Source organism: Bos grunniens, chromosome 27 (assembly GCF_055505025.1).
Source record: "Bos grunniens cultivar Pamir isolate PY7600 chromosome 27, Bosgru_T2T1.0, whole genome shotgun sequence".
In the NCBI taxonomy this organism is placed as follows: Eukaryota; Metazoa; Chordata; class Mammalia; order Artiodactyla; family Bovidae; genus Bos; species Bos grunniens.
Window position 1 is genome coordinate 16,563,370 of NC_141191.1, and position 21,846 is coordinate 16,585,215.

At 47.8% G+C, this 21,846-nt stretch overlaps 1 protein-coding gene across 20 annotated transcripts in view; it reads right to left on the bottom strand.

Moving 5' to 3' along the window:
* Nucleotides 1-501: 501 nt before the first annotated feature.
* IRF2 (interferon regulatory factor 2) overlaps nt 502-21,846 on the bottom strand; it is an 84,052-nt gene continuing 62,707 nt past the window's right edge. For 8 of the 20 annotated variants that reach the window (XM_086379939.1, XM_086379940.1, XM_086379941.1 and 5 more), the window contains 3 exons: nt 11,640-11,804; nt 3,229-3,275; nt 502-1,925 (listed from right to left, as the gene is read on the bottom strand). In XM_086379939.1, the coding sequence (XP_086236065.1) occupies nt 1,617-1,925; nt 3,229-3,275; nt 11,640-11,804 (521 nt within the window). In that variant the 3' untranslated portion in view covers nt 502-1,616. Of the gene's footprint in view, nt 1,926-3,228; nt 3,276-4,657; nt 4,913-11,639; nt 11,805-21,846 lie in introns of those variants that run through there. The other 12 variants (XM_086379953.1, XM_086379954.1, XM_086379955.1 and 9 more) reach the window with 3 other exon arrangements.

The following is a 21,846-nucleotide window of genomic DNA, read 5'->3' on the forward strand; positions in this document are numbered from 1 at the left end:
TGAGGCTTTGCATAAAGGCATTTTCCTTTCCAGTCTCCATTTCTTCCCTGTGAAATGGAGATAAATCTCTATCCTGTGCACAACCTTGATGAGTGAAGAGGTGAAATTGTCATGTAAGACAGCACTCAGCACAGGATCCAGCTGCAGGCAAACACCCCGCAAAGGAAGGCATCTGTATCCTCAGGGCTTCCTAGGTGGCTCAGACCGTAAAGAATCTGCCTGCAGTGCAGGATACCTATGTTCGATCCCTGGGTTGGGAAGAGCCCCTGGAGAAGCACACGGCAACCCACTCCAGTATTCTTGCCTGGAGAATCTCATGGACAGAGAAGCCTGGTGGGTTACAGTCCACGGGGTCACAAAGAGCCGGACATGACTGAATGACTAACACAAAGGAAAAGAAAGGGGGAAAGTTCCAGTCCGCCAGAAGAAATGATACACTGCCAGTCCTGTCCCATGACTGTCCTCTAAGGTACACACAGACAAAGCCAGGCGTGATGCCCATTAAAAATTTAACTATATATCATATTCATTTATTATCAATCCACAGGATAATTTGATTGCTACATGAGCTCATAAAAGCTTTTTCACCTTTACAAAATTAAAAAAAAAAATGTGCCACAAGGATGTAATAACTGCCGATAAACAAGAAAAGGAATCTTAAAATTATAAATTTGCTGTAGAAAAGATAAAAAACAATTATATTTTCTTTAGAATTTTACCTTGAATAAAATATTCCCCTGTATAAAAAATAAAAAAGCTTGCTCTGGTTAGAATTAGAGTATTTTTGTCTTCAAATCTGAGAATTTGCATAATCTTTCCATGATAGTTTTCCTTTGTACCGCGTGGCATTCAAGCATAGCAGATTAGAAAGATTTTCTCTTTTTTTTGTTGTTGTTTTTTTTAAAGCAGTCTTTTAAAATGGGACATTGTGGAGAAGTTCATTTCCTTCTTCTCCTCCTCAGGGATGTGGAACACGGCCTTTGAGGGGAGGAAGAGGAGGAAAGAAAATGAATGGGAGAGGAGGGGAGGGGATGAAGGGAAAGAGATGGGAGGGGAAGGGAAGAGAGGAAGGGTCAGGGCTGGGAGGGGAGGAGGGAAGAAGGCTAGGGAAGGGGGGTGCTGATGTGCTGTGAAACAGAGCAGGATCACAAGAAGGTCTATCTGTAAGTGCTTTTAAGATAAGGTGCAGAAGCAGACTGCAACGTCGCTAGTACTGCCCTATGTACATATTCACAAGAATAAAAAATTCCAGCTAGTTCACATTTTCTTCCTCCGTGTGGAGGCATCCATTCCACCATGCTGGCCTTGACCACAGGCAACGCAGCACCTCACTGCCCGTATATGGGTTGGTCCTATGACGTCCTTGAACTTGAGGGAGCAGCCCTGGGAGATCCAGCAGGCTCTAGAGATAACGCGTCTACCAAGAAGCTGGAGTCCTGAGTTAAAAAGAAGCTCCAGTACTGGAGTTGGACACAGCAATCAATGTTCTATTTTGTCAAGGCTTTTTCCCTTAAGATTCGTCTACAACAGATGTCAGAGAGAAAAATAAAATACAAACAAACGATAAACACAAAGCCAAGAAATCCCGACAACCACCAGGGGAAGTCGCAGGCTTATTAGTAGCTCTTGACGCGGGCCTGGGTGATGTCTGACGTCTTCTTGATGACGCTGGCCCGGGTCTCCCGGTCTGGGCGGCTGCTGCTGGGCGTGGGGCTCATGGGGGCGGTGATGGGGAGGTCGGGGAACGGGGGCCAGGAGCTGTTGTAAGGCACCGGGCAGCTCTCCTCTTTGACGGTGACCTGGAGATCGGGCTTGTTGGACGTGACAAAGGTGGCCATGCTGGGCAGTAGGTACGTGTTCCGCGGCCCCATGTTGCTGAGGTACTGTTTGCCTTCAACGCTCCTCTTCCGCCAGTGTGGCCGACCCTTGCAAAGAAAAGAACGATGACAGGTATTTCCTCTGCCCTTTCTCCAGTGGCTTTTTAAAACATGGCCCCTTCTCCCCACGTGTTAAGTATCTGAATTTAAGAGGCATGGAATAAACAAGAAGCTGAGTGACTCCACATCCTTGAACTGAGATCCATCCCCAGCCACACACGCCCCCAAAACACGGTTTCTCTCCCCCGCAACCTTTTATTTTTAATCATCAATGCCCGTCGCCCACCTCCCAGAAATCTAGCCGAGACTATTCTATGAAGGCAGGAAAATGAGGCAGCAGCTTGGTTTCTGGTTCCCCTCTAACGCCAGCTGCCTGGCCTGATTGTTAGGAAGCTCTGGGCCAGGATGGCTGGTGTGAGAGGGCGGCCAGGTCTTCACAACGGCCCCACCGGATCCCTGAGTCCAGCTGAGTTTTTCAGAGGAAGGCAAGTGAGGTGCTCAATAACAGACGGGGAATGCCCCTGGATCTCTTTCAAATGAGTGCAGTTCAGAGCTCCAGCATGCTGCCAACAGCTGGCTTCAAGCTGTGGGCGCCATTCAGGGAAGGAGCTAGAATTCTGACCTTGAAGAAACAGGGTCCAAATGTGTGAGCACCTGCGCCTGCTGTCTTTTCAGAATTCCCAGGCTATCCTCGGAAGCAGTTCGCACCCTGGGAAATCGCTATATCAAACAACCACTAGACAGTCTGTCTGTCTGTAACTGACTCAAACAGACACAAGGCAGGCTTCACAGGAATGCCTTCGCTCACCATCAGAGCCATTGGCTGGCATTGTCAGAGCCCAGCCAGAGGAAGGAGAACAGGAGGGGGACTCAGAATTCGACTGAATACACACCTGGCCAGTGGGCATGGATTGCGGGTGGCAGGGACTCTAGGGACCTGGAGAGCTGCTCCAGCTTAAAGCGCTTCCTGACATTGACCTCTCATCACTGCCCGGAGCCACCTGGACTTTCTATTTCTGCCCAAGAAGTAGGATGTTTATGGCCCTACGAACATCAGCATTTCCTGGCTTTTTCCTGCCGCCACAGCCTGCTTTCTTACTGAGACATCTCTCACTCTCTGCCCTCCCGTTCATTTCCCCAAAGCCTCGTTTTGTAAGTTGAAATACAAAAGCACTGTCAATTTTTACGTTATGTATATTTCACCACCACCACCAAGAAAAGAAAAAAAAAGCCGCAACTGAAACTCATGATCAAAAGAAAAGAACCTCCACTAGCCACGCGGAAACCACCGTGCTGGTTGGGAAGGCTCTGTCCCAGCGCCTGCTGGCGCCAGCGGCCCCGCCATGCTTACCTCCGCGCTCTCTTCGTCACTGGGCACGCTATCCGTAGTTTCGCTTTCTGTTCACAGAGAGAAAAACACAGGCCTATCATTCCTGCCGCTCAAACTGTTTGGAGGCTCAGGCAGTGTTTTAAAATACATATATATCAGAAACTTTTTCTTCCGAAGAAGTGGGTCACTAAACTCAAAACCTCCGTCTCCTTTGCTCAGGTCAAACGCGTGTGCCTGGGAGGTGTTGGGGTAGAATTGGAGTTCTCTAGTTCTGTCCCTTCGGAGAAAAGGTTGAAGGTGGAGGGGTGGCTCATTTTCCCAGGGCCAGGCTACGTTTATTCATGGTCTCTGCTTCCCGGGGTGGGATGTTGGGCCCCTGGGTGCCCGTCTGCCCCCCTGGTCCTCTGCCAGCTTCTGCCTCCGTGTCAGGCCCTTTCCTTGCGGCTGCTCCATCCAGGCCCCACACCATCCGCAGCAGCTGGTTCATTTAAATCCCAGCCCAGTCTCCCCAGGTCCCTCCTTTCCAGCCCAGTCTCCTCCCAGCCCCTCAGTGCTGATATCCTGGAAGGATAAAGGGGTTTATCTTCCCCCTGGCTTGCTGTGGATGCACAGATTCTAGGGGGGTTCCTGTGAGCCTCAGCTGCCGTGTTTACCTCCTCGTGGGGTTCCCTCCTCCGGAGGGCAGGCGGGGCTGTGACTTGTTCTGAAACCAACGGAACAGGGCGGAGGCGACAGGCTGTATGCGATCACATTACATAAGCCTGAAACCCCATCTAATGAGGCGACAACCTCCCCGGCTGGCCTTGAGGGGGCAGGCCGCCACGGCAGGGAGGCACCCGGACAGACAACCGAGGGGCTGCTTCCAGCCAACAGCCAGCAAGAAGCTGAGGCCCTCAGGCTGACAACCTGCCAGGAACTACATTCCACCCCGCGCTGTGTGAGCCTGGAAGCAGACCCTCCCAGATCCCATCCTCAGATGCGACAGCCGCCCCGGCCCAGAACTGGACAGCGGGTTTCTGCAGAGAATGCCCGGAGCCGAAGACCCGAGCCAAGTCATGCCTGCTCTCCTGACCCTCAGCAACTGTGGGATGATAAAGTGTGTTGTGTTCAGGGACTAAGTTTGTAGTTGTACGCGGCAACAGACGACAAACTCAGTCACCACCCTGATTCAGCCTTCCGGCTGTGAGAGACAGAGCAAGTGACTTGACTTCACGGAGGCACAGTTGGGAATAGAAGCACCTTCCAAAGAGGATGCTGTGCTCAGCCCGGGGCCCGGCACACAGCCCACATCCAGTAAATGCTGGAGCGCCTTTGTCCTGAGCTCACTAGCCTCCTTCAACACTGGATCTGTACCACATACTAGGGGAACAGGATCAGGCAACAACCAGAGGTGACATCACCTGTGCACAGAATACAAGATGTTTTTTTTTCAAGTAATTTACCAGTGTTCTTTAAAAAAAAAAATTATTTATTTATTTTTGGCTGGGCTGGGTCTTCATTGCTGTGCAGACTTTTCTCTAGTTGCAGGGAGCAGGGGCTACTCCACAGTTGCGGTGCGTGGGCTTCTCATTGCAGTGGCTTCTCTCATTGCAGAGCACGCGCTCCAGATGTACAAACTTCTGTAGTTGCAATTCCTGGGCTCTAGAGTACAGGCTCAGTAGCTGTGGTGCACAGGCTTAGTCGCTCTGAGGCATGTGGGATCTACCTGGACCAGGGATCAAACCTGAGTTTCCTGCATCGGCAGGTATTAATATATTCTTCACCACTGAGTTACCAGGGAATCCCCAAAATTTCAAGTAAAAATAATTTAAAAAAAATTTTTAAGCAAACTATTTTTGATTTTTAAGTAAAAAAAATTTTAAGTGTTTCAAATACTAAATTGATGGCGTGCAGTTTTTCAGGGTTCACAACATCGAGAAATGAACGCACAGAAGGGAGAACTTCCAAAATACAGGGACACTTAGAGGTCACCCTTGGGGTCACTCACTTTACAGACAAGGCCTGAAGGGAAGCCATATTAGTGAATGTTTATGGGGTTAGTCAGAGAAGGCGATGGCAACCCACTCCAGTACTCTTGCCTGGAAAATCCCATGGACGGAGGAGCCTGGTAGGCTGCAGTCCATGGGGTCGCTAAGAGTCGGACATGACTGAGCGACTTCACTTTCACTTTTCACTTTCCTGCATTGGAGAAGGAAATGGCAACCCACTCCAGTGTTCTTGCCTGGAGAATCCCAGGGACAGGGGAGCCTGGTGGGCTGCCATCTAAGGGGTCGCACAGAGTCGGACATGACTGAAGTGACTTAGCAGCAGCAGCACAGGGTTAGTGAGCCGTGGGCCAGCACTTTGCCTGCAGGTCTTATTCAGTCTCTCAAGGACCCTAAGTCAGGAAGCAGGTCCTGCCACCCCACCCCACCTTCATTGGGCAGAAGATGTTGTGTGTTCTCGTGGCTTCTACCCTTTCCACTTCAAACCTACAGAGGCCCTGGCCTCCAGCCTCCAACCTTGCTGGTGGCATGGCTATGACCAGGTAGCCCCCCAGCCCAGACAGAGCCCTTCCGACCACACAGAGCACCAGTCCTAGACCAGCCCCCTCCACGAACTAAAGGCTAGGGAACAAATGGACAAACTGAGGCACAGAATCATTCTTCAAACAAGGAAGCTGAAAGTGATGACACGGGGCCCATCCTGGGGCCTCTCAGCACCGTTCTCGGTCACTGTACTTCAGTGACTTCACCCAGGCCTGAGCCACTACAGACGGCTGACCACCCACAGCCAGAAAACTGGCCCATCCAGCAGAGGTAGCAGACGCCCGGGAAGCCCTGACCCTCTTTATTGGGGCAAACCAGCAACGCCAGGCACAAGAGACCCTTCCCCACCAAAACACATTATTGTAAAAACAACGGCAAGGGAAAGCACCCCTCCTGGCTTAATCTTCCAGCTAGCCCAGGACTCCTAAGAGGAGACAGAAATCAGTGGCTGCCACTCCCAAGAAGAAAGCAGAACAGAGATGTTGAGAAACCAGCTCAAGAGTGATGGTCTGAGTCAGCGCAGGGAGGGAAGACAGACCAGCCTTCTGATGCCCGAGCCCCGGGCACTGAGGCTCTCCTGCAGCTCCGACCTCCCACAAAACTTCAAGATCCCCATTCCGTTTTGAGCGTTAGCTTCGTAGGGCTCCAAAGTCGAGGTTTCTCTTCCTTTCCTGTAGGTCCAGCCCCTCCAATTCCTCCTAATCACCCTCCAGAAATACTTCGTCTTCTGTTCCTCTCCCCTTCAAATAAACACAGGATGCCACCAGGCTTGTTGGAAATGGGCAAAAACCAGCAGGGAATTGAGTCACCAACATGGGAGGGGCTTGGGATGCAGTCTCTGGGAAGACTCTGTGTTGGGACCTGGCATGACCATAAACGGGATCAGAATGCTATCCACCTTTAAGTACAACTTCAGGGAAACTGCTGGAGACAAGAGGAGATACACATGCTCCGAACTTCTGTTTTCAGCTGACACAAGTGTCTGCGGAAGAACATCATTTCTAAAGGAAGGTCAATTCCCTCTGAAGCAGTTTTGAAGAATCTCCATATTAGCAAACTGAGATTTCTATTTATTTTTTTAAAGTATTTTCTTGGATGCTCCGCACGGCATGTGGGATCCTAGTTTCCGGACGAAGGATCGAACCCCTGCCCCTTGCATTGGAAGCGTGCAGTCTTAACCACTGGCCCATCAGGAAGTTCCTGATTTTTCTAGTTTTTAGTATTTAAAAGAACGGCCTCGAGTGCCTTCAGCTTAGGAGCAAAGGATGCTTGAAGCCCCAGCCTGAGGATATCAAACCCTTCTCTCCAGAAGAACAGCGGTACTTACAGCGACTCCTGGGTCACTGGCTCAAAGTGCTTTGTTGGGGGCCACGCATACCTATTTTCCTGTTTTCTTGGGTTTTACTTCACCACCGGTATTTCCACAGAACTTACAAGTTCACAGCAGCTGCTGCTTCCAGATCAATGTTGTTACTGACACATCAATATGAGTTGTTTTATTTTTCCTTTTCATTAGTTTCAGTTTGGGTTCTGATTTGCTTTGAGTAAAATGGAATTAAAAAAAAATGGGGAGTTGCCTCTTAAGCACAGTCTGAGTAAGTTGTAGTGTTTACAGAGTAATAGCAGGTACCTAAGCAGTTTGATTGATCTTTCTGGTCTCTGTTTTCCCAGAAGCACCCGGAGTGGGTTTGGGTGCTCCCTCCAGGACCTGCAGTTTTACAATGACGCTAGTCTTAGGCTCACTCTCCACGTAGCCCAGTTTCTTTCTTTCTTTTTTTTTTTAGCTCTATTTTTTTTGGCTGTGTGGCCTGACACGCAGGATCTTAGTTCCCTGACCAGGGATCTAACCCATGCCCCCTGCAGTGGAAGCATGGAGTCTTAACCACTGGACTGCCAGGGGAGTCCCCTTAGCCCAGTTTTTATTGTCAGACCATCTTAGGAACATGATTTGGAAGGAGACAACACGTCTTCCGTCACAGCCCTTTTGCACAATGACATCTTGGTACATTTTCTGGAAGACTTGTTCAACAAGTTTTATTAATAAGATTGACAAGGATTCTTTTCCCTCGATCACTTCCTCCATGACTTTTACTACAAGTCTCAATGAAAAGGTTCAAATCAGAGCCCTCTTTAAAATTATATATATATATATATATTTCTGTATTTGGCTGCATCAGGTCTTAGCTGTGGCGTGTGGGATCCTTTGTTATGGGATGCAGGCTTCTCTCCAGTTGCAGCACACAGGCTTAGCTGCTCCACAGCATGTGGAATCTGAGTTCCCCAACCAGGGATCAAACCTGCATCCCATGCATTAGAAGGCAGACTCTTAACCACTGGACCACCAGGGAAGTCTTTCAAACCACAGTCCTCTTAAAGCACTCTTATTTTTGCTGCACCCAACAAAACACAAGCCTGCTCCGGTTTCCTGAAGGACCCAAAGTCTTTTCTGCTAGTGGCTGGTCTCCCTTCTCTCAGTTATTACAAATCAGTCTTTTGTCTTCTGCCTTCTTCTCCATCCTCTCATCCAGCCTTCCCCCCAGTACTACTGTGATTTCTCTTATTAAGCCACCAACAACATAATAAATAATCCCTGTTCACACACCGGAATCTTTAAAAATAAAAAGGACTCTTCTCTAGAGTTTCCCAGGGTTGGGCTTTGGGACATCCCTTCCCAGAATAAAGTTTCATGGATCCAACTAGAATTTGATGTTGTCTTCTAATAACATAATGCAAGTGTGTGTGCTCAGTAGTTAAGTCATGTTCGACTCTTTAGTGACTCCATGGACTGCAGTCCATCAGGGTTCCTCTGTCCATGGGATTTCCCAGGCAAGAATACTGACATGGGTTGCCATTTCCTCCTCCAGGGGCTCTTCCCAATCCACCGGTTGAACCCATGTCTCCTGAACTACAGGCAGATTACTTACCACTGAGCCACCAGGGAAGCCCACAGGGCAAGTACCTCCACTCAAAGAAACTGTCCCTTTTCTTGCTCAACATCATATTTAGACCACGGAGAAGACCGAGTTGCAACAATGAATGTGGTTTTTGTAATACTACTGGGATTCTATTTCAATGATCAGTAGGGAGGAAAAAAATAGCAAACAACTGCCTCCAAATACCAGTTTCCTAAATGAATGAAAGTGGTTAGAGGAGGCTGAAATTCACTTGAATAGTTCAAACAAAGGGACCCTGTCATGAAAAACAGGCAAACAGCCTATTTTTTTTGTGGAGACCATCAAGTTTAAAAAGGAATACAACCAAGAAGCTGTCTTTCCTAGCAGCAAGCTATGGAATTCCTGACTGAAAGATTTTAGCTACCCATGGTCAGTAACAGATAAGTTTCTGCTGTGTCCTGGGTTCTAGAAAAGTGGTAGTGATGACTTATCTTGGCTCTATCCAATAAGCCTCCCCGCAAAGGGTTCTGGAGAATTCAGACAATGAAAACAACGGAAAGAAATAAAGGCCAGGCTGAAACACCAGGCTCCGAGCAAACCCCTGCTGCCTGCCAGCCTGGCACTAAAATCCTTCTTTTCACATCTTGCAAATGTCCTGAAAAGGGTAATGACATTTTCATTTCTCTCTGCATGAATCAGCTGTTCTTGGGATTCTTCTGCGAAGGCAAAATGCTACTGCTGGCAGAACAGCAAGCAGAGGCCCTTCCAGAATCCCCAAGAACACTTCAGAAAACTCTCACTCAACAGATAAATAGAAAAGTGGATTCTAAAGCACTAACCCCTTTAAAAACAAAACAAACAAAAAAAACGATGTAATAATGCCTGCAATGCATGACACAGAGCAGCCACACATTTGCAGCCATGGTCAGGGAAACAAAAGCAAAGTGGCTGAGTGTTTCAGGTTTCAGTTATCTCCACTGTAGAATCAGGGCATAAGCATTTGGCTCTGCCTCCTTTGCTTGGCCCTTGAGATCCTGGCATGTGGACTGCTCTGAATGGCAGAGCCCCACGAGTTCCTGCAGGGCAGCATCGCAGTGCAAGGGCTAAGAACAGCATCAGCCACGCGTGGGTCCCACTGTGCTATAGATTGTCCATCTCTGGACACACCGCTTCACCCCAGCAGCCTTAGATACTTCATTTTTAAAGACATAATAATGACAGTACCCAGGGCTATTCTCCTGACAATTAAATAAGCCAGTCAATATCCAGCACTTAGCATAGTTTCCAGGGCACAACACACACGCAGCAAACAGTATCGTCATAGTTCCTATTACAGGGAATGGTACACACAGGAGTTCAAAAGATGTTTCATGAATAAATAACTGATGACAAGCTTAGCCTGTTTGGCAGATTATAGGCCTCTTGTAGCCAAGGTTGCTTCTCACTTTCCTTTTATGTTTGCAGCACAAAAGAAAGTCAGGACCTTGAGGACATTCTGCAAAGTGAAATAAGCCAGTCACAAATGAACCAATACTGTATAACTGCACTTATATGAGGTACATAGAGTAGCCAAATGCAGAGAGACAGAAAGTACAAGGGGGACTGCCAAGGGGCTGGGGGGAGGCGGATGGGGAGTTACTGTATATCGGGCACGAAGTTTCAGTTTTGCAAAGTGAAAGAGCTCTAGAGATGGACGGGGTGCTCCTTGCACAACACGGTTAAGGCACTGAATGCCGCTGAAATAGCTGAAGCGGGGGGACCTCCCTGGCAGCCCAGCGGTTAAGACTTCTCGCTTCCACAGCAGAGGGCATGGGTTCATCCCTGCTCGAGGAACCAAGATCCCACATGGCACACATCATGGCCCCCAAAAAACAGTAACGAAAAGGCTAAAGTGGTAAATGTTATACTACAGATATTTTACCACAATCGAAAAAAAATTAAGTTGACATGGAAGCAAGTTGGGGTTCAGGAAACAGAAGGTTAATTTAGGGGCTGCTAATGTACAAACGATGTGTCACATGAATCCACCTAATTCTGAAGCCGACTCTGTGCCAGTCACTGGGGTGGTGCCCAGACTGAAGGACACGCTACTTGGCAGCACATAAAGAGCACTGGGAAGAACTCCTGACCTGAGCGACTGGGGTTACCCATCAGAGGACATCCACTTTTTACCTGTAATAACCCTGACTTAGACCTTACATTTCATAATTATAACTGAGTCCCAAAAAGTCAAGTGGAGATCGTCAGAAGGAGGGTAAGACGTAATGTTGGTGGAGGAAGGGAACCACCACTTTATCCTCTAAGGATGGGAGAGCCCGCTGAATCTGGTCCTAACGCTCTGACATCGGGGCCAATTTCTGCCAGTCTGGGGACATTCCCTGGAGAGTTCAAAATGCTCAATGAGAAGCTGTGCTAAATTGAAAAAGAAGCGGAACCTATGTGGAGATGACAAGGAAACTTGGTGGAACGTGGGGTCTGCAGGTTCAGTTCAAATTCTGACCCAAACACTTATGGGCCTGGAGCAATCCCTTCACTTCCGATGAAGGAACTGGAAGAGGTGATCCCTAAGGTCCTACCCAGGTGGGACAAACTCAGATTCCATGAAAAACACCCTTCCAAATTTCTGATAATGTGTGCAAATAAAACAGACACAGATGAACTGTTACACTGGCCAAAACTTTCGTTCAGGTTTTTCTGCAACATCTTTCTATAACATCTGTAAAATCGAACATACTTCTCCCCCCAAAGAAATCTTCTTATTCATTAGTCATGCGTGAATATGTTACGGGTGATTAAGTGAAATGTGACCAAGACTTGGAACTGAGAACAAAAGTGTCTAAGGAGATGGTGCTTGAGAACATTAAAGACAGAATAATTCCAGCCAGAGTAATCCTTAGGAAGGAGGAGAGGTTGTCTGCTGTGTTGGTGAAATGGGTGACCTTAGACTAAAGGATCTCCTTGCCTTGTTCCTCGTTCAGTGGCAGAGATTCTGACCCACCCAGCCCCTTACCTGCGTAGGAAGACACGGGGGAGATCTGCAGGGGGTAGAGCTCACTCATGCTGACCGGCTGTTCATCGCTCTCGGTGGTCACCTCCACAACTTGGCAGATGTCCGGTGGGTTAGCGACAATCTCTTGATCCTCATAGGTGCCGTCCAGATGTGACTGTCCTACCACTTTAAAGAAAAGACGGCCATCATGTGCCACCATCACCAGTCTATACCATCCTGGCATGCACTCTCAAGAAAGAAAACCTCCCCCGAGAGAGCCCAGGAGCCGGAGTCCCAGTTATCAAATGTCATCTGCCATGAAATAAGAACAAGCCTTCACTTTGGGTTAATGTCCCTGGAGAAGCAGCTTGCCAATAACCTGGCTCCCCAGGGCTGAAATAGCCCTGCCAACGGTGCTCACGTGTGGTAGCATCCCAAACTCAACCCGCCCAGGGCCAAGGCTGCAGGAGCAGGGGCCCCATCCAGACCCAGCCCCAGGGCACAAGAGGGAAGCAGTGCTGCGAACGTGACCCATTTCTCTTCTCTGCTCCTCCTCTAAAAGAAGCTGCTGTGCTAGTTTCTGGGTCCTGGGGTCCAGAGAGCTCATCAAACTTTAACAAAGAGGAAGGACCACCAAAATCCACCCTATTGTGTCATGTCTAGCTGTGGGACGCTCTGTTCATACTCTCCACCCTCTTCCTCCTCTGCAGGCAAAAGATGTCATATCAGAACGATCGAAAAGACTGCCTTCCCAGTTCTAACACAGCTTCGCAGCATCAGCTCCTCAAAACACTTAACAAGATGAATTCTGACCACCTTGGCTCTGAATCCTGCCTCAATCTTTTTTTAAATCAAGCTTTTCAGTTTGCGATCACTGGAGATTCACATGCAGTTGTAAGAGATAATACAGAGATCCCACACACCCTTTGCCATGTGTCCTCCAATGGTAACACCTTATTAAACCATCGTACAGTATCAGGACATTGACACTGATAATCTATGCGTCTTGTTCAGATTTCCTTGTTTCACTTGTACTCCTGCGTGTGTGTTTGTGTGTATACTTAGTTCTGGCAATTTCATTACACATGTGGTTTCACATAGCCACCACCACAGTCGAAACACCTAACAGTCTAATCATTACAAGCATCTTCTATAACCGTTATCCACTGTCCTTCAGCCTCCTCCCCTTGTCTCTAACCCCTGACATCCGCTCATGTGTTTCCCATTTCTATAATTTTTGTCATTTCAAGCATGCCTCACGGATGAACTCACACGGTAACCTTTTGAGACGGGTTGTTTTCACTCAGCGTAATTCCCTGGAGATTCATCCAAGTTGTTGTGTTTATCAGTAGTTGGTTACTTCACACTGCTGAGTAATATTCCATGATGCGGATGTACCACGGTCTGCTTTTATTCACAGGATATTCACTACAGAAGGACCTGTAGTATGTTCCATTCTTTGGCTATTATAAATAAGGCTGCTATGGCCATTCACGCACAGTTTTTATCTGAACATAAGTATCCATCTCTGGGACAAAGGCACAAGAGTGCAATTGCTGGATCACGTGGTAATTAGATGTTTAGTTTTACAAAAAACTGCCGAAGTAGCGTACAGAACGGCCATACCATTTCACGTTCCCACCAGCAATGAACGGATGAGCTCACTGATGCACATTTTCGCCAGATTTTGGTGTCATCATTACTTTTTTGACTTTACTCATTCTGATACATGTTGGTGATACCTCACCGTGGTTTTAATCTGAATGCCCCTAATGCCCTGTCCCACTTTCAAACAGAGCAGACCATATACTTCTGTTGGCAACTGATTGGATGGGATATCCCTGAAAACTGGCACCCATAAGCAAACAGGACCGACGTTTTCCCAAGGGCCTCTCTCAAAGCACTCCGTACCCATAATCAACTTACGCTTGTGCGTAAGTTACTTTAACATTTTATCACATGAGAATGTCAGGGAAAGCATCGCTATCCCATTATAAATGAAGACACTTGGGCACAGAGAAGTACAGTGGCTTCTCCGAAGTCACTCGGCTCGGATTATGGGCAGTGCTCTGCATCCCTGGCCACCTGGAAAAGGTTCAGGTTAGGCGGGAAGGCAGCCACATTCCAGTCTCCTGGAGAAGTTATTAGCATCATGGGCCAGTTCCTGCATTCACTGCTCCAAGTATTTTGATTTCTGTTTATACATGGGTTTCTGTTTGAACTGCCTGGGCAATGAGGGGTGATGAAATGACCAGCACAAGGTAGGGAGAACATAACCTGATTTCTATACAGGGAAGGTTTTAGAAGGCAGTGAGAATCCATGGATTTTCTAGCAAAGAAAAGAAAGGTGCAGAAGAAGCTGGGAAAGGAGATTTGCGGATGTGAAAACAGACTCCTCAAAGTCATGGCAGAAGGAATGGAATGGAAACTGGATGCCACCAAGGTCTTCCTGGAGGGGGTCGCATAAAATTAAAGAAGAGGAGGGCAGGCTAAATATGGCAGGCAGACTCCCAAACTCTTATTTTATCCTTTGGATGATCCTACTCGGGCCTGAGAGCATCCATTATGCTGCTCACCAGACACACACTGAGCACTGACACTGACCTCTCTCAAGTTTCTTCTGCCTCTTCTCCCAAGGAAAATAAGACGGCAGGAAAGCGAGATGGGGTCTTTCCTTTCCCTAACTGGGGGTGGATATGAAAACCTAACAAGGTGTGTCTGTGTGTGCATGTGTGTGTGTGTGTGAGATCTTACACGCTAAGATCTTTTATAAATTTGATTTAAATCAAGGCCGCTTTAACTTCCAATCCTCCAAAAGTCCTTTCTCCCTTGCACTATCATTCTAGGGAGTATAAACAATGGTGGCCATTCAAGCATCTTCCTAACTGCATCCCTTTGTTCTGACCAGGAATTCTCTCCCTCAAGGTATTCCCCCAGAAGGCCCAACTCAGTCATTCAACTGACAAGAGATTTCTGGAGCATCGTCTTTGTACAAGGCCTGGCTGTCAGGTCCTAGGAGGACACGAGGAAGCACAGTCTAGGCCAGGATCTGGTTTGTGAGAAGTCCAGCGAGGCTGGAGGCCAGCACGCAATGATCCAGAGAATAAGCCGAGGACAGTCGTGAAAAGGAACAGAAAGCGGAGGGCCCGTGATGAAAGTTCAGGAAGTGGAATATTTTTTTCCAGTTCCAGGAAATCAAAGGCTTCAGCGAGCAGGAGGGGAGCAGGGGAGGGTGAATGGCAGGCAGGAGTCAGATGCTTCTGCTTTCGGGGGGCCTTTTCCTGCCCCCGCCCCAACCCAGAACAGAGCTGCCCTCTTCTTCCTGTGGGCCCCTCGCTCGCTGTCCCCAAAGCTCGGCCAAAACGACAACGTGACGTGATCTCGGGACGTGTCCTGACTTTCGGCCTCACGTGGCCCATTAATTCTCTGTCTCTTTATTAAACTCTGTGTTCATGCATGTCATCTCCCAACCACGCTGTGGCTCCCGAGAGAGCCGAGAACCTGCATGAGGACTCTGTGTCTTGAGTCACAGCACACGTTTGCGGCTTGGACCGCAGAGCAGCTCAATGACTCTGCTGAGTAAAGAGATGAATAAACAGAGCAAGGCTCCCTGACGGGAGCCAGAAGCCTGCAAGAGTTCAGGACCATTTGTGAGTACCGGATGGAACAACGGATGTCTTCTAGAGAATTTCAGGACTCCTGGCAAGTGGGATTTTAAAAATCTAGGTGAAGTGATAAAGACAGAGCAACCATAGCCGCCAGGGGCTTGCAGGAGGGACATAAAAACATTTGGGGGTGAGGAAAATGACCTATGTCTTAAATATAGCGGTGATCACACCACAGAGGACATCCATCAAAATTCACAGAGCTGCACACCTTCTAAGAGGGCTGCTTTTACTGTATTTCACTTAATATACATGCTTTCAGACCAAAAGTAGATAAGCACCTCTAATTCAATTTTTAAGTGTATCCTGAATACCAGTGACAAAGAGAGAAAATAAGTTTTTGCTTTCTGGGCTACATCTGGTACCCAGTTAATATGAGTCCACGATGTTTAAGGCCAAGCGTCACCCTGAGAGCGTGTAGCTCTGTGCTTGGGACAGGGACGAGCGCCGCTCTCCATCTGAACACGACCAAGGACACTTTAGAAACTTTCCAGCTCGTAAGTCGCAAGTCCAAGAGAGAAGCGCAGAGGTCCCACACGTCTGAGATGCTCTCTGGATGGGCTTTACACACCAGCCTTGATCAATCTCCTTCTCTTTACCCATCTATAGAGACAGATGCGAACTGATTTCCCTGAATCACCAAACTTTACCCCCAGGGGACCACACAGACAGAGCCACTGATTTCTGAGGAATGAAAAGTCACAAGAAGAGCAGAGTTAGCAATCTGCTCAAGCAGCGGTACCCAACCTTTTTGGCACCAGGGACCAGTTTCGTGGAAGATGATTTTTCCAAGAACCTGGGGCTGGGGACCCTTGTGCTACAGCATGAAAGGACAAGAGTGGGAGCCCTCTAGGTGCTGGATGATCCTGATAACCAGTAAGAACAAAACCTAACATCTTCTGGGCCCTGAAGTTTGTCTTCCCCCCCATGGATGATCACCTGTGAGACCTTACAACTCCATGGGAAGATATGATTATCACCCTGTCTTACACAGGTGGAAAAACATCGTGGAGAATCAAATAGCTAACAGAGAGTTCAATGGTCAGACAGCTGGTTAAGTGGCAGTCTCAGGGTGGAAATTCAGCTTTCCCTCTCCAGTACTCAGCAGCACTGTCTCCTGAAAGAGTTAAGGAAGTTCAAACTGAGCTACCCAGGGCTTTCTGAGCCCCTCTTAGGAGAAAAACTTTCAAATCTCACCTTAATAAAACTCTGGGCTCATAACCAATAGTGAAATTGCTTTTCAACAGTTCTATATTGGGTGCCAAGGAAATTCTCGAATGGTCAGAGGAGCAAGGAATCCACTAAGCTCCTCTAGCTTATGAAGGTCAGCACATCAGGAAAAGAGACACCCGCAGGAATGTAATTTTATCGGGACTTCGCTGCTGAGACTTACAACAATATTATTCATGGCTCGTTACTGATGAGCCAGTTTGATTCCTTAAAAGGTCATTCTCACTTTATTAATAACTGTTGACTTAATGCAGGGCTCCACCCAAGAAAGTAGTTGCCCCCATGCCTCAGAGAAAGATCTTAAAAGTAGCCTGCTAGGAATGGAAAAGTTCTTTGAAGGTGGGTTGGTCCTACCACTTGGCAGCTGAAACAAAGCTGAAAACCAGGGAAGTCGGGTAAATTGTCAAGGTCACTCAGGCGGCTGCAGGGTCCAGCTGAAGGCATAGAAAAGCAGGCCATTTGCAAGCTACCACGGAGAGAAATTTCTCTCTGACCTCATCTGAAGTTTGAGAACTTAAACTGTGAAGACCAGCCCTGATGATGTAACATAAGAGAAAACTTCTCTTAATCAAATCTATTTTAATATGATTTTGATAATATCACAAGCATAGTATCATTTTACCATCTTCTAACCACAGTTTGGGCTTCCCTGGTGGCTCAGCTGGTAAAGAAATCTGCCTGCAATGTGGGAGACCTGGGTTCGATTACTGTGTTGGGAAGATCCCCTGGAGGAGGGAAAGGCTACCCATTCCAGTATTCTGGCCTGGAGAATTCCATGGACTGGATAGTCCACGGGGTCGCAAAGAGTCGGACACGACTGAGCGACCTTCACTTTCACTTTTCAATCACAGAGTGATTTCTCGTGATACCCACCAGATGCTTGCAACAACCCTGCGAGGTGGGCGGAATCAGTTTTATCATTTCTGCTTTAGACACGAGGAAATGTGCGTCTCAGAGAAGTTAGGGAGTTTGCCTAGGGTCATGTGACAAACAGAAACCTGCAGAACTAGGTCTGGAGCCCCATCCTGTTAACTTTTAATCTGGTACTCTTCCGTTTTCCTTTTAGATAAAAGAGTCTGGCCACGATTTGGTTTAGGCATTCAAGGGTGGTAGAGACAGTGTCTACAAGGTTAGTACTTTCAGAGAAGGGAGCTCTGTCCCCACATGGGGCACACTGCCCCCCGACAGTGACAGGTCTACAGGGGTGCAGGGTAGAGCCAGAGTGTGATGAGAGTATACACTCTTCACTCCCATCAGAAAACAGCATCCTATGCTGCTCTGCTACAAAGGGGAGCAAACAGTGTCTTCTAGTAAAAACTCGGTTGAGTTAATCAACTTGTCTCAAGGGTCAACTCTCTGGGAGCAGAAACCCGGGTAAGACCTCATGGATTGGTGGCATACCCTCCCTGATGAAGCCATCAAATGCCCCATCCTCACTCTGCTATGCAGACAGAGACTTAGCATCCACCCACAGAAACAGAACCCATGCCCTAAACCTTTTTCTCCCTGGATGCACACATAGAATCAAACCGTTCAGAGTCATTCAAGTTCAAACACAGGTATAAAAGAGGTGGACAGGGACTAGGTCACCAGGAGCCTGTGGACGTGAGGGCCTTGGTCCTGGGCCAGGGCAGTGGGGACAGGGTGAGACTGGCACTTTGGGACAAACGACTCCGTGGAGAAGGGGCAGCGTGGACACAGAGCTCGGGCCAGCGCGAAGGTGACTGGGAGTCGCATCAGAAATAGAAGAGGACAGATTTGAGAAATACGACCAGGGAAGACGGGATTAGACAGTTAATTATAAATGAGGCAGAGGTGGCAAGAGAGAGGGAGGAGGAGAAAAACATCTATAGCCTCATGAAAAGTTGACAACTTGCTTGGGTAAATAAAAACTCCTTAAAGGTTGAAAAATAAATAAAACCTCCACCTCCATTTCCCCGGGCTGCAGGGGCACGCGGGACGGAGATCATGTCCTGTGCTGGCTAACCTCTGTCACCCTGGGTTTTCCAAGGTCCAGTTCACCGAACAAAAACAAGATGTATTATCGGTTGTGTCTTGGTACGCTGTGAGATCTCGATTTACACCTCATACACGGACCACCCGATGGCTAAGAGCTTTCTCAGGGTCCTGATAAAACTGGATATCGGGTCTCTGACCTTGTCCCCAAGAGCCTCCAGGACAAGGCCCAGCCCACTGAGAACCAGCATGGAGAGCCTTTATTCGCCCCTTCTCAAGAGGGGTGCCTTCCATCGAAAGAGCCACCCCAAAGCTACTTTTTTATCTCGTAGATGGAATTTCTCATATCTGAAGCATCAGGGAAAATGGGGAACTGAACGAGCCACAAAGGAGCTGAAAAAATGAAGACAACCTTACAGCCTGAGCATCATCTTTGTGTGCGTTCTAAGTCACTGCAGTCTTGTCTGACTCTTTGCAACCTTATGGACCATAGCCCGCCAGGCTCCTCTGTCCATGGGATTCTCCAGGCAAGAGTACTAGAGTGGGTTGCCGTGCCCTCTTCCAGGGGATTTTCTCAATCCAGGCATCGAACCCGCATCTCTTACGTCTCCTCCACTGGCAGGCCATCCTCAAACAATTATGAAATCTGGTGCCAGAGGCTGCCGATCTTAAGTTGTAACTGTGAGGCCCTAAGTTTGGTCTCTTAGTTCTGAATCTCCTCTGCGCCTTTTTTGTTGTTTTCTGCTCCTGTAGATACTCAAAGTTTCTAAGCGTGGCTGAAAAAAAAAAAGCTATTCTAGGTTTACTTTAGATGAAGTCAGTAAAATTTGGAACCAAAAAAAAAAAAGGTACGTCCTAAGACTGTGTGATTTGGGCCACCAAAATCAAGGCAAAACCCAAATCACATTATTTCCTAACTGTCTATGTCTAGTTACCCAAGGCCTGCTTGATTTACTTCAGGGTCATGAACAGCCTTCCTTATTTCACAGCAGTCTTTGCTTTCTTGCAGGGTGGGGTTACTTTTATCAAGGAACACAATGGGGGTGATGAAGCCCCACCTAAGCCAGGGAGACAGAATTTCCGCACCTGCAGACTTTACACACTGGCCTGGAGGTGATTTCAATACAGCTCAGCAGAGGCCCTGCTGACCCGGGCAGTAGGCCAGCAGGGTATTATCAGAACAATCCAGCATGTTTCTGGCTTCTTCCACTTCCTAAAAACAGAAGTTGCCACATACACGAAATAATTCAATGTGAAAGAAAAGTAAAAATAACAATAAGGAGTGTTTTTTTTTTCCCCTCCCTCCTCTTAAAGGGGTAGCAGGTAAGGGTGTTGGAGGGTGCTGACCTGTGCATTTAAATGCTCAGGAGAGAGGAAATGGGAAAACACTTGGTTTAAGTACTGAGACACCACACCCCCTCTTAGAGTGCACAGCCAGCTAAATCTGGAAGTACATTCAGCTGATATGGACAAGAAGGTGAGCCCAGGACACTGCCCGCTGACTGTGAGTGTGTGTGCACTAGTGCACGTGTGTATGTGTGTGTGTCTTCCTGCTGCCCTAAGAATAAAAGTGAAACACAGCTGAGATCCAGCAAGAGTTCATTTGTCAGGGTAACAGTACATTTCGCTGTTTACGCCCTTACTGGATTTGCTTACCACACAGAGCGCCCATCTCCAGAATAAAAATATACTGGCTGGCTGGCCTCCACGGGATTAAGATACTGATTTTCAATCTATTTCCCCAGGGACAGAGCCGACTAACAACGAGGAAAAGGCTCTCGTATTAAGGACTCATTTCAGCTCCCATTTTTAATCTCATAAACATGGGCTTATAAGAGGGGAATGAAAACATCTTGAAGTTTTCATCTTTGTGCCTGGATACAAAACTGGAAGGAACTCTGGGTTTAGAGACCAATAAATAGAAAGCAAGAAATGGTGTCATTTTTAAATAAAACATTTTTTTAGAAAGTAAAGACAGCCCAGAAAAGAATCTCTCCAATGCCACAGGAGCCTCAGAATCAGAAACAGCGATGTTTTTCATCTTGGTCCACACATCACAGAGGCTGGAATGGCTAATTAACCATCACTTGGGAGAGTGGAGACAAGGCTCTGAGAAGGGTTTAAAATCTGAACTAGTGGTTCTGTTAGCAATAATCACAAAGTACCCACTTCTTTCAAATACTTGCATGGATCCACTGCATCTATCATTACACACCTTTGCAAGGGCCACTGACTAGTTAGAAAGAGATATTCAAACTCATTTTACTGCCATCCATTATGATTTTATTCTTCGGAAGAGAATCATTTAATCCAGTTGGTGATTCTCTAACCAGACCTGACCTTCATCTTTGCCCCAGAAGGAACGACCATGCAGTACCAACGCCATGCAGCGCCCACTACACCAAAGGGTGAAGAACAACCAACCTGACAGAGAATTTATGTACTGAAGACTCAACCAGAATGTTAAAAAAAAAAAAAAAAACGGTTGGGAGTAAAGAATACTGGTCCAATTCTGGCTTCTGTCTGGCATTTTATTTGAGGCTGAATTTCCCTCCTTAAGGAAGGGAGCTCAAAAGTCAAACAACTCCCTCAAAATAAGCTGAATCTTAAGAAAGCGTGCCTGGAGGGTTGGCAAATATCTTGCTTTTTAAAAAGAGCTCAGAGGACCGAAGCTTTCCGAGGACAGTCTGCTGACACAGGGACGATCAAAACCCAGGTGCTGGAGAAGCAGCTCCCAGCGGCCCTAGGGGAGGAAGCCGGACTTCCGGTCAGACAAGCGGCCTCGCTCCAGAGGGGAAGTGAGAAGGCTGCTCGCTCGACAGTTCGACAGTTCGCTCAGCTCAAAATGACTGTGGGGCCATCTGTCTCTGTGCAGAAGTGCCGCATCCCAACGAGGAAGGCAAGGCCGTCCAGTCGCGAGATACAGCATATGCGTCATTCTTCCTTCACCCTGCACGCTGCTGGAGACTCCAAGTGCAAGGAAGACCCTGCACCTGTGATTCTACCTCCAAACTCCAAAACCCCACGTGCAGCGGTTGCAACTTCCGGTCCAAACCCCACACTGTGTGCTTAGTAGCTCGGTCATGTCCGACTCTCTGCAACCCCATGGACTGTAGCCCACCAGGCTCCTCTGTCCATGGGATTTCCCAGGCAAGAATACTGGAGTGGGTTGCCATTTCCTTCTCCAGGGGACTCTTCCCAACCCAGGGATTGAACCCGTGTCTCCTGTGTCTCCCGCATTACAAGCAGATTCTTCATCTGCTGAGCCATCGGAGAAGCCACTGAGAACCCACAAATGAAGGTCCTCAGATGTGAGACTGACTCTTGGAGCTCTGCTTCATCTTTCCCATTCTTACCAGTGTTAGAAGCCCTAATTG